Genomic DNA, 13116 nt, shown 5'->3' with positions numbered 1-13116 from the left:
TTGTGATATGCACACTCTTAAGGCTATGAAATTGGGCTATTAGTAAAAAAGGTAGAAAAGGGGGTGTTCACAATAATAGTAGTGTGGCATTCAGTCAGTGAGTTCGTCAATTTTGTGGAACAAACAGGTGTGAATCAGGTGTCCCCTATTTAAGGATGAAGCCAGCACCTGTTGAACATGCTTTTCTCTTTGAAAGCCTGAGGAAAATGAGACGTTCAAGACATTGTTGAGAAGAACAGCGTAGTTTGATTAAAAAGTTGATTGGAGAGAGGAAAACTTATACGCAGGTGCAAAAAATTATAGGCTGTTCATCTACAATGATCTCCAATGCTTTAAAATGGGAAAAAAAGGAAGAAAACAGAAAACAACCATCAAAATGGATAGAAGAATAACCACAATGGCAAAGGCTCACCCATTGATCAGCTCCAGGATGATAAAAGACAGTCTGGAGTTACCTGTAAGTGCTGTGACAGTTAGAAGACACCTGTGTGAAGCTAATTTATGTGCAAGAATCCCCCGCAAAGTCCCTTTGTTAAATAAAAGAAGAGGTTACAATTTGCCAAAGAAAACATCAACTGGCCTAAAGAGAAATGGAGGAATATTTTGTGGACTGATGAGAGTAAAACTGTTCTTTTGGGGTCCAAGGGCCGCAGACAGTTTGTGAGACGACCCCCAAACTCTGAATTCAAGCCACAGTTCACAGTGAAGACAGTGAAGCATGGTGGTGCAAGCATCATGATATGGGCATGTTTCTGCTACTATGGTGTTGGGCCTATATATCGCATACCAGGTATCATGGATCAGTTTGGATATGTCAAAATACTTGAAGAGGTCATGTTGCCTTATGCTGAAGAGGACATGCCCTTGAAATGGGTGTTTCAACAAGACAATGACCCCAAGCACACTAGTAACCGAGCAAAATCTTGGTTCCAAACCAACAAAATTAATGTTCTGGAGTGGCCTGCCCAATCCCCAGACCTAAATCCAATTGAGAACTTGTGGGGTGACATCAAAAAAGCTGTTTCTGAAGCAAAACCAAGAAATATGAATAAATTGTGGAATGTTGTTAAAGGATCTTGGCGTGGAATAACAGCTGAAAGGTACAAGTTGGTTGACTCCATGCCTCACAGATGTGAAGAAATCATGAAAAACTGTGGTTATACAAGTAAATACTAGTTTAGTGATTCACAGGATTGCTAAAAAAGCAGTTTGAACATTATCGTTTTGAGTTTGTAGCGTCAACAGCAGATGCTACTATTATTGTGAACACCCCCTTTTCTACTTTTTTTTTTTACTAATAGCCCAATTTCATAGCCTTAAGAATGTGCATATCATGAATGCTTGGTCTTATTGGATTTGTGAGAATCTACTGAATCTATTGGTACCTTGTTTCACATGTAATAATAAATATACTCAAACCATGGATTAATCTTTTTAGTCACATAGCACTACTATTACTCTGAACACTACCGTACAAACATGGTATTGGAAAACACCAGACAGGTGTTTGAGTTTGGGTTCACATCTATGAGCTCCACAGTACAATTTGTGCTTCCTGTGATATGAACCATTTTTAAGCATTGTCAAAAAGCTTACATATGCTGGATAAACACAAGTAACAGTTGTGTAACCCACACTCCAGCATTTTCATTACATAAACTAAACCAGTGTTGATCAGTATGTCTGGTATTTATATTGCAAACTGTTTTTCTTTTCTTTTTTGCTTTCACTTTTGATACTCTGTATGCTTCTTACCCTGTGTGCTGCTATACAATGCTGCTGGAACCTCAATTTCCCTGAGGAATTGATAAAGTTCTATCTAATCTAATATGTTTCATGAATTCAGTCAAATACCTTCAGCTATTTAATAAATGATCAATCTGAAAGAAAATTGAATTGAATAATAATTACTATTTAATAATAATATTTATTGGGAAGGTGATGATCTGTGGTCAAAACGATGGGTTTGGGACCAGATGGTCCTTGTTTCAAATCACTGTCAGGACTTTCAGGGCCCTTGGATGATGTCTTTAATCCCCAAATTGCTCCCTGAGCGCCTTGCATGGCAGCACCCTGGCATTGGTGTGTTGAGTGTGTGAATTTGACTGTGACACCCTTACTCGTGTGAAGTGCCTTGAGGCAGCATTGTTGCCATTTGGCACTATACAAATAAAATAAATTGAATTGAAAGGATAAATGCAGTCCATTTATCAGTTAATGTGTAATTAGACAAGTGGCCCATTCCCCCTGCAGGAACTTGCGAGCCATTTTATTTATTTAACACCTTTGCACATCTCCACCGCAGGGCCATTCAGGGCCAGGAAAGTCCATCCTGCAGGCTGACCCTGAAATGCTGCTGAGCAAAGGACAATACTGATTCATCGAACACACACACGACAAGGCAACAACTGCACAAGCAGCATTTGTGAAGGAAAACAAAAATGAGCAGAATAGCCGCAATGGAGAGAAAATGTGACAGATGGACTGACAAGGAGGTACAGCCAAAGGGCAAGGTCCTGTGAGGATTCAAATCCTTGTGGAGGAAAATCTATATCAGCAGACCTGGATGCCCACAGTTAAACACATTACTAAATGGTGCAGAGAGGAAAGTTTAGCAGGACTACAAGCCTCTGAGCACACACTTGCGCAAGTAAGTACAGAGAAAAAAGTAATGCAGGGCAACAAGCTTCTGAGCGTCCACAACAGTAAAAGTAGCTCACACCACCAAGCCAACAGAATACTGTGCCATAGACTATTTGTTTACTAGCAATCACAAGCATTACATGCTTTCTGTCACTGCGAACCGGGTGGTTTTTCACAACATTGGAAATAACAGCTGAGATCAACCCATCAAGCATCAAGCTGTTCTTGAATTCTAGGGAGTAGGCCTAGTTCCTGCAGTGGAAACAGGCCTTGTGACATCAATTTCATTATTTTGCTTGTATGCAACCTCAGTGGATCTAAAACAAAACAAACCAGATGGGGTTCCACTTGAGGGTTTCAGATTTAAAGGTATCTACGTACATCCCCAATTCCAATGAAGTTGGGACGTTGTGTGAAATGTAAATAAAAACAGAATACAATGATTTGCAAATCCTCTTCAACTTATATTCAATTGAATACACGACAAAGACAAGATATTTAATGTTCAAACTGGTAAACTTTATTGTTTTTGTGCAAATATTTGCTCATTTTGAAATGGATGCCTGTAACACATTTCAAAAAAGCTCAGATAGGGGCAACAAAAGACTGGTACAGTTGATGAATCCTCAAAGAACACCTATTTGGAACATTCCACAGGTGAACAGGTTAACTGGAAACAGGTGAGTGTCATGATTGGGTATAAAAGGAGCATCTCCAAAAGACTCAGCCGTTCACAAGCAAAGATGGGGCGAGTATCACCACTTTGTGAACAACTGCGTGAAAAAAATAGTCCAATAGTTTAAGAACAATGTTTCTCAACATTCAGTTGGAAGGAATTTAGGGATTCCATCATCTACAGTCCATAATATAATCAGAAGATTCAGAGAATCTGGAGAACTAAGGCCGAAAACCAACATTGCATGCCCGTGACGTTCGATCCCTCAGGCAGCACTGCATTAAAAACTGACATCATTGTGTAAAGGATCTTACTGCGTGGCCTCAGGAACACATCTGAAAACCACTGTCAGTTAACAGACGCAAAGTGGAAAAGTGTGCTGTGGCCTAATGAGTCCACATTTCAAATGGTTTTTGGAAATCATGGCTGTCGAGTTCTCTGGACAAAAAAGGAAAAAGACCATCCAAATTGTTACCAGCGCAAAGTTCAAAAGCCAGCATCTGTAATGGTATGGGGGTGTGTTAGTGCCCATGACATGGGCAACTTACACATCTGTGATGGCACCATCAATGCTGAAAGGTACATCCAGGTTTTGGAGCAACACATGCTGCCATCCAAGCAACGTCTTTTTCAGGGACGTCCCACCTTATTTTGGCAAGACAATGCCAAGCCACATTCTGCACGTGTTACAACAGCGCGGCTTCGTAGTAAAAGAGTGCAGGTAGCAGACTGGCCTGCCTGCTGTCCAAACCTGTCGCCCATTGAAAATTTGTGGTGCATTATGAACCACAAAATACGACAATGGAGACCCCGGACTGTTGAACAACTGAAGTCGTACATCAAGCAAGAATGGGAAAGAATTCCTCCTACAAAGCTTCAACAATTAGTGTCCTCAGTTCCCAAACGCTTATTGAATGTTGTTAGAAGGAAAGGTGATGTAAGACAGTGGTAAACATACCACTGTCTCAGCTTTTTTGAAATGTGTTGCAGGCATCCATTTCAAAATGAGCAAATATTTGCATAAAAACAATAAACTTTACCAGTTTGAACATTAAATATCTTGTCTTTGTGGTGTATTCAATTGAATATAGGTTGAAGAGGATTTGCAAATCACTGTATTCTGTTTTTATTTACATTTTACACAACGTCCCAACTTCATTGGAACTGGGGTTGTACATTTAAAGCTTTTGAAAGATGTACTACTTATTTTATATGCAATACAATTACTTCTACGAACATAGAAAGTAACTGAACAACTATCGGCACAGATGTTCCATGGCCACTGCCTGTAAATCAAGCCATCATTATGTTGAAAAATCACAGTATGTTTCATCAAAAAAAAAAAAGGCCAAAAAAAGGCCCATTCTGAAACAAGAAGGAAGTAAGAAGAAGAAGAAGAAAGAAGAACTAGTGCTATTTAGGCCCTGAGACCCACTGATGCCTTTACTTATAACCTGGATTATTATGTAGACTGAAGCAGATGAAAGCCTTCGACTCTCCCTGGACAGAATGCTAGTCTGTTGCAGCTTACTGCCCCAAGTACAGTCAGGTGGACTGAGGCAATGCAGATGTAGTGCCTTGTCCAAATTGAATCGGAAATCAAATGCAGGTCTACATACATTGCATCCAGAAAGTACATTTCCACATTTTTTACTTTACAGCCTGATTCCAAAATGAATGAAATTCATCTTTTTCCTCAACATTCTACCCACAATACTCTATAATAACAACATGAAAAAAAGTTTTTATGAGATTTTTTGCAAATTTATAAAAATAAAAAACAAACAAACAAGAAATCACATTCTGTTCCCACTGATCATCCTTGAGTTGATCAGTGGGACAGGCCATTCTAACAGTTACAAAGTTTTTACTAAACACGAAATAAAAACAACATAACAAAAGAAGATGCATTTGATGAGAAGTCCACGCAGGCTATCCAGCATTCCTCATGCCATAAGTGGGCCTGTTCCCATGGCAGAGTCCATTCCACATGCAGACTGCAGTGTGCTGCATCAGCTTCAGGCGTGGCATCTCGCGGTTAGTTTGGCACCCTGTGGTCTGTAGCCGTCAATCCTGCAACCCTGCAACCCTGTTTGATGTTATCCGCACCTCGGACAGAGAGAAAAAGAGCAGAATCAGTCAGCTGGAAAAACTGCACCTAAGGTATAATTCATCAGCATTAAATCAACAGGAAAGCAGAGAAAATAGTAAGGTGATCGCCAGCCGCTAGCCCTAAGCTTGATTAACAGACCCATAATTTAGATGAAGTTGCGGCTGAGACCTGCTCTGTTTACGGGGGGGGGGGCTCTCTGTTTTATTGACGGAGGAAGATACAAAACAGGTGCACGATAAGAGAAGGCTCTGTGGTCCATAGAGTTTTTAATTCACCCTAGGGACACAAAGTAGTCCTGCACCCTGAGAACACAGAGTCCGGGCCGGTATGTAGGGTTTGATTAGGTCAGCTAAGTAGGGAGGTGCTAATCCGTGAGCAATTTTATAGGCTAACAGCAGAACCTTAATATCTGAACTCACAGAGACAGGAAGCCAGTGAAGAGATGCCAAAATGGCATCTCTTGACTACCTCCTGACTACCTTCCTGGTAGTCAGGAGGATATTTTGTAAGTGGAAGAAAGCAGTCCTCGTAATATCTCTAATGTGTAGGTCAAAAGACAACGTGGAATCAAAAACCACCCCAAGGTTCCTCACTGTCAGTGTGATGTATGACACATGATCCTATGGTAATCGTGAGCTGGTCAAAATAATGCTGATGTCTTGCTGGACCAAGAACCATCATTTCAGTCATGTCTGAGTTTAAATGAAGAAATTGCTGAATGTCCAGCTTTTCACTGACGCAAGGCAATCCTCTAAGGATTTTATGTCTATGAGATTACCAGCAATGATTGGCATTTACAATTGGGTATCATCAGCATAGCAATGAATGATAATCCCAAAACACAGCACTATGTGCCCAAGGGCTGCTATATAAAAGGGAGAAAAGCAGGGGTCTATGACAGACCGCTGTAGAATCCCATATTTCATGTCATCAAGGTTAGAGCTAGTGTTGCTGTACAAGACAGTGAGAATGACTGGTTAGGTATGACGCCAACCATGCAAGGACATTTCCAGTAATCCCAAAATTATTCTCAAGCCTGTCAAGTAGAATACAGTGATCCATCGTATTGAAGCAGTGCTAAGATCTAACCACACCAGCACCATAGAGGTGTCTGAATTCATTGCAAGCAGAAGATTATGTCTGAGCAAAAAACAAGCATGAAGTCAAAGTAACTGTCTCCAGGCACAAAATTGGGGAACGGTGCAGAAACATTTCTGCTGCTTTGAAGATCCCAAGGAGCACAGTGGACTCTGTCATCCGTAAATGGAAGAAGTTCAGATCCACAAGGAGTCTTCCAAGAGTTGGTCGCCCGTCTAAACTGAGCAATCGGGGGAGAAGGGCTTTAGTCAGGGAGGTGACCAAGAACCTGATGGTCACTCTGTCAGAGCTCCAGCATTCCTCTGTGGAGAGAGGAGAACCTTCCAGAAGGACAACCTATCTGCAGCAATCCACCAATCAAGCCTGTATGGTAGAATGGCAAGATGGAAGCCACTCCTTAGTAAAAGGCACCTGGCAGCCCGCCTGGAGTTTGCCAAAAGGCACCTGAAGGACTCTCAGACCACAAGAAACAAAATTGTGGACTGATAAGACAAAATCTGACCTATTTGGCGTAAATACCAGGCGTCATGTTTGGAGAAAACTAGGCAAGTCTTATCACCTAGCCAATACCATCCCTACAGTGAAGCATGGTGGTGGCAGCATCATGCTGTGGGGATGTTTTTCAGCAGCATGAACAAGGAGACTAATCAGGATTGAGGGAAAGATGAATGCAGTAATGTACAGAGACATTCTGGATGAACACCTGCTCCAGAGCGATCTCGACCTTAGACTGGGGTGAGGTTCATCTTTCAGCAGGACAATGACCCTAAGCACACAGCCAGGTTATCAAGATATCAGGACAACTCTGTGACTGTTCTGGAGTGTAATCCCAAATAAAAGAAAATCACCATGAGACTGGATCTCACAATAGTTCAGCTCTACTTCCAATTAAAGCTGAAAGTACCACTTAAACAACAGCTCAACCTTTTAATTTCAAGCCAACTGTAGTGGATCACAGATCCAAAATGATGAAATTAGCATCACTGTCTAACATGCAGCCATCCTCTTCTACATTCATTTTTCAACCAATGTAGAAACTCAGCCTCTCCTTACTAGTTGCTAGGATACCACATAAGTGCTTCAACATGACCATGTGTCATGGCATAGCTCTCATAATGACAGTAGTTGCAGTGGCAGAATTGTGCCCTGCTGTGGAGGTACAAACAAAACACAGAACATGAGCTGGGAGGCAAACTGCGCAACAAAATTCTGCTTTAGATACTGCAATGGGGATTATGGAAGTTGTAGTTAAGTAAGATGATGGTGTACACACCTTTGCCCAATGTAATAATTGTTACAAAGAATAGCCAGCTATCCTTTCAGTAGCAAATCCTGTGCAGGCCCTGAGGCCCACTAGGCCGGACTTATCCCTGGATATCGTAGGATGAATCAGATGAGACTAGCGTCCCTCAGGACGGGACGCTAGGCCATTACTTCCCCAGCCAAGGCCAGAACCCGTTTACACCCGCTGGGTGAATGGGACAATGCAGGTCAAGTGTCTTGTTCACGGACATAGCAAGGTTTCATGACAGGAAAGTGAAAACTTTTTTATGGCAATATTTTATTCTACATCCCTGTCTGTTTTTCCATGGCACCCACAACACATCAGGCTTAACCCTGTACCTTATGCACGAAGCAGCTAATCATGCAGTAGTACTTACAATGCATCAGCCATTTTTCTGAAGATGCAAAAAGAAAGAAAGAAAACCACATCAATGCAGTATTATAGTGGACCATGAAGGTATTACCTTCAAAGTTGGTCTTTGATACGATCTTGTTATTTCATGAATTACTCACTTTGCCTACAAACCAGAACTGTTTTGTCTCCAGTTTTTACATTTCCTGTCTCCAGCAAATCATTTATCAGAAGCATTTGTAAAAAGAAAAAAAAAAAAAATGCCAAAATGATACTTTTAAGAAAATTCAATAGAAGTGCACGCTCCAAAACCTTCAGTTTTGCCCACATCTTGACCCTGTGGATCCTTGATTTGGTTCAGGTGGAGAGCTTCATCAGAGGGAGCGCTGTCATTGGGTGACGTACCACAGGGGGAAAAGACAACACTGTCATCGTCTGAGTCACTTTCCTGAGAAAAACAACCACATGTAAGAAAATAATTCTCCTCATATTACTACCACCTAAGGTGCCAGCACACTTGAAAATGAACAACAAAAAATGATAACAGTATAGGGGCTTCATAATGTGAAGTCCTCAGAGTACCTGCTCTCACAGAGAAAATACAGCCACATTAAGAAATAAAATAATAAAGAAACCAACAGAAAATCTGTAGGTACAGGACACATGCAGAAAGTAAGAGTCCACACGGCCCATTATTCAGCTAGAAAAAGTCATTTAACACGCATTATTCATATTTGTTTAAATTATTTGGTTGGTTCGGTTTGCTCTCATTAGTGTTCAGGCATGAACACGGCAGCAGAGTGAAGCCCCAAAATCTGCGTTCTGATTCGGTCCGGTAGATACCGATGCTGCCATATTGAAAACAGGTTCTGGTGCTCAAGCCTAGTGAATTAACAATGAAATGTGTGCAGTGCTGAAGCTGACTGAGGTGTGAAGCTACTCACACAGACAGCATGCTTGTGGCCTTTCAAGGTGCGGGCAGCACTCGCCACCAAATTCTCCACTATCAGCCACAAGCACGTCACCCATCGTTACACCCTGTTGTTCAGAAATTTCAAATACATGATAAAAAGGGGGGGGAAGCAAAGACAAAGATAATAAAACACTGGCCAGGAACCAGCAGGGGATGAGCTACATTAAACGCCACTGAACCCAGCGCATGCGCAGCGGTTGCACAACATGCACACGTTGACAGTTGCCGATACTCGCAATGAGTGCCAGTAAGTATAGCATGCCAGTGGTTGCCATTAACAAGCCACATGTGTGTGAGAGAGGCTTTAAGTGAGGTCACTTCGTGTGCCAAGTTTTACCTTGTTACACAAAAGTCTTTGTCAAAACATTGTGTACACAACAATCATGTGGACACAGACAGATGAGTCAAGTAGGTCCTTAACCTGCTCTGCCTTTGGAAACCTCGGCAAAATTGAAAAAGCCCCCAAATGAGCATTTCAATAAAATAATATATGTTTAGATGGACTTAATGAATCAAAAAAGTTTTACACCCAAGTGTACAAACCTGGAGCAACAGAACCTTCTCCATCACCACCCCTCCCGTTGGAACACTCTACCCAAACACACCCAAGACTTGACTTGAACTCATTCAAATCACTTAGCAAAATGCACCTATTCAGATCTGCTTTCAATCTTTCTGGATTTTTGAAATGTGTTTTGTTGTTCACTCATGAGCTCCTCTCAAATTAAAGTGGTGGTCACTAGTAAAATCCCCCGCTATTGTTAGAATAAAGACCTGCACCCTTGCGGTTCTGCATGGAACATAGTTGACTACCTCTGGCATAGAGGATCTTTAAGTGACTTTATTTTTAGCTTCTGCCTTTTTTAAGTCATGTTACCCATTAGTTCCAGCTCTGTAATGGCTCTGTTCTCAGCCACGATGTTCTATGAGCAACATAAAAAGAGCTTCCCTGAAAGAAGTTTTTTTTGCCAGTGTTCATGAACCAGGTGCTTTGAGCCAATGATGTTCTTCTGTCAAAATCTAACCTGTGTTGGTCTCTTCCAACATGTTCTCCTTAACTCATTTCATTTAATTACCTCATCTTCCAAAATGACATCAGGATCAAATTTGGGGATGAAGGCCCTCGTCATTCTGGGCCTGTCACAGTCCTGTGATGATGAGGCTTCGTTCACCTGAAGATTTTTTGAAGGAAAAAAAAAACAACAATCGATTGGCAACATGAGAAACCACCACATTTAACAGTCTAAAATGATAAATGGACTGAAATTATCTATTGCTCAGCATTGTCCAGGTTTTAACATGTATACTTCATGGATGTTCCCAACAATCTCAGAATAAGAAGAATTTTGATTATGTGTGTTGTATTAGAGGTTTGATAGAAGAAAATGCTGGACAAAAAGCCTGTAGGGTGAACACTGGATAATTACACATTAATTTTGATCAACAGTAGTCACCTGAAACATTTGCAGAGCTTTTTTGTTCTTAAAACAGAAGTGAGGCATAAAGTAGCTAAATGAAGACATTGAAACAAGATGTGTCAGAACTCGGAACCGAATGAGCTTCTGGGATGTGGAAAAATATGAGGCTCTGAAACACAAAAGGTAAAATTAAATGATGTGCTCACCATTTATGAAATCCTGCAAGTAAGGATGGAACCAATCCAATCCCGGATCGGTATCGGTTCTGATACAGACGTAATTCACGTATCGGAAAATACCGATCCAACCCGCAACATTTTCCGATACCGGAGAAGAGCCACTGTGAATCCTCACAACTGCTGTTGTTTGCTCTCTGCTTGTTTACTGCCGAGCAGGAGGAGGAGAGGTTTTCTCAATTAAAGCACACTAGTTTTTTGAAGCCGGGCTGTTTGAGAGAGCGCTCTTCCGCAGTGTTCTAGCTGCTGTTAAGGGCAAATTTCTGCCTGGCTCTCAGGTTCAAATTGTCTGTTCGTCAAGCACAGATTTTCCAAAAAATTTACTGAATTGTTGCTGAAAATGTGTGCTAAAAAGTTACCCGCTTCACTGTCCTGAGGTTGTAAAACGCTATGAAAAGCCAGCTCAGCATGCAGCTGAGGAGGAGAGTGAACAGATTTTCTGTCCCTAAAAGGGAAAAAGTCTCCATTAAAATCCTGCGCGTGAGCGTCGGTGGTGATACATTTATTTTACAGGTGAAAGGCTTCGTGTTTCCATAAAGTATGAAGTTTGCGCAGCACAAAAACAGCGAGAGAGGAAGAAGAGAGGGAAAGATGGAGGGAGAGAGAAAGCGAGAGACAGACAGAGAGAGAGGGAGAAAGACAGGCAGGGAGATAGAGAGCACTGTCTTTTCTCTTTAAGTCTATAAAAATAAGGCTATAAAAGTCTATAAAAAATAAAAGTACTTAATTCTTTCACCAAAACATTAAATCTAGGCTTTCATCTTAGATACACCTTCTGGCAAATTGTAGCTGAACTTTCAGGTCTCCTTTTTAAGAAAATCATCTAAATAATCATACAAAAATCAACAATAATGATAATAAAAATATTAAAGCAAACAGAGCTCTAGTATCGGATCGGAAAAGTATCGCTATCGGCAGATATCCAAATTCGGGTATCAGGATCAAATTGTAAGTGAAAAAGTGTGGACCGGTGCATCCCTACCTGAAAACTTGATCACTGGTTAAAAAGCAAATAAACCCAACAATTCACAAAAAAAACAAACAAACAAACAAATAAAAAAAAAACAATTTTTTTGTGAAATGTATCACTTTTTGAAATGAATGGATATATCACACAGAAAAATCCAGAATATATATAAAAAATTAGCTAACCAAACACTAGGATCACTCAGTTTAAGCAACACTAACCTTTTTGCTACAAACATGGCTACAAACAATATCTTTGCTTAAAAGTAAAATTTACTGTGTATCTTAATTGTCAGAAATCCTCCAGTCATCATTGGTAAATCTAATGGTGACTGTGCACCCACTATGTAACTGAAAGTTTGACTCCAGACCCCCTCGTATACAGGCAGGGGCCGACGTCCCGTGGGCCGCAAATTAGCAGCATCCAACTTAAAAAGCTGCAGTTCAAAACAAACAAACAAACAAAAAACCCATCATGGTGATCAATAAGTTTTATACCTTTATTCAAAATAAGACTTTGCCTTCAACAATGAAGATGTTTGGTGTGAAACAGAAGTTATTAAAAAGTTTTAATGGCACCAACAGTTCGTGCAAACAGTAAGAGATTTGTTTAAAAAAATGTCTACAGGGCAGCAGATTCCAGAAGAGCGGAGGTGGAGAATAATGTACAACTTTTATTATGCTATAGGAGTCAAAATCTGTTGAGCAGATCTCAGATTACGACATCTGACACGTTCTATTGAAAGTTCTGACAGCTAACTTTAATTGATGCGGGACAGCGGGCTGTTTAACAGGTATTAAAGATAACGTGGCTGTCAGCTGGATTGTGGTAAGATCAAATTAAAAAAAAAGCAGACTTATGGGCTGACTTAAAAATTTACTCTGTGCACTTAGTCCCACAAAATTATTATTTCCTTTACCCGATTGACAATTTCAAGCTGAGCTCCTCACAACAGCTGGTGCTAACGCCAGAGAACCGTTGTGTAAATCTCCGGTGTGGAACGGAGGACGATTGCCGTTGCTCGCCCGCAACAGGACAAGAGTCCCAGTTTGTGACTTTAATCCACACAAAGCTGACTCACGACTGACATCTTTAAATGGCTTTGAGAGGAGTTAATGAAGACACTGTGGACCTGCCGCTGGAATTGATGCAGAGAACCAGCAAATAGCTGGTCGAAGCGCTTCTTCGTTGCTTCAAGCAACTCCACTGCAGTCTGCAATCACTGTAGAGAAATGATCATTTCCCAATAAACACCATCAAAAACAACGGCTGCTCTGGTCAATGCAACATGATTCAACCCTTCAAATGAATCGATGCACTCACATCACGCACGGTTGTATCTAGATACCGATTTGT

At 41.0% G+C, this 13116-nt stretch overlaps 1 protein-coding gene across 1 annotated transcript in view; it reads right to left on the bottom strand.

The window, feature by feature from the left end:
- The window catches only part of adad2 (adenosine deaminase domain containing 2), a 44628-nt gene extending 34294 nt beyond the window's left edge, over positions 1–10334 (bottom strand). Inside the window, exons 1-2 of the mRNA XM_034178068.1 lie at positions 10216–10334; positions 8479–8614 (exon numbers count right to left, since the gene is read on the bottom strand). Of these exons, the coding sequence (XP_034033959.1) occupies positions 8479–8614; positions 10216–10269 (190 nt within the window). The 5' untranslated portion in view covers positions 10270–10334. The remainder of the gene's footprint in view (positions 1–8478; positions 8615–10215) is intronic.
- Between the last annotated feature and the right edge of the window lie 2782 nt (positions 10335–13116).

This window comes from Thalassophryne amazonica, chromosome 9 (assembly GCF_902500255.1).
Source record: "Thalassophryne amazonica chromosome 9, fThaAma1.1, whole genome shotgun sequence".
In the NCBI taxonomy this organism is placed as follows: domain Eukaryota; kingdom Metazoa; phylum Chordata; class Actinopteri; order Batrachoidiformes; family Batrachoididae; genus Thalassophryne; species Thalassophryne amazonica.
Note: the sequence above shows the minus strand (reverse complement) of the source record. Positions and strands in the feature narration are given on the sequence as shown.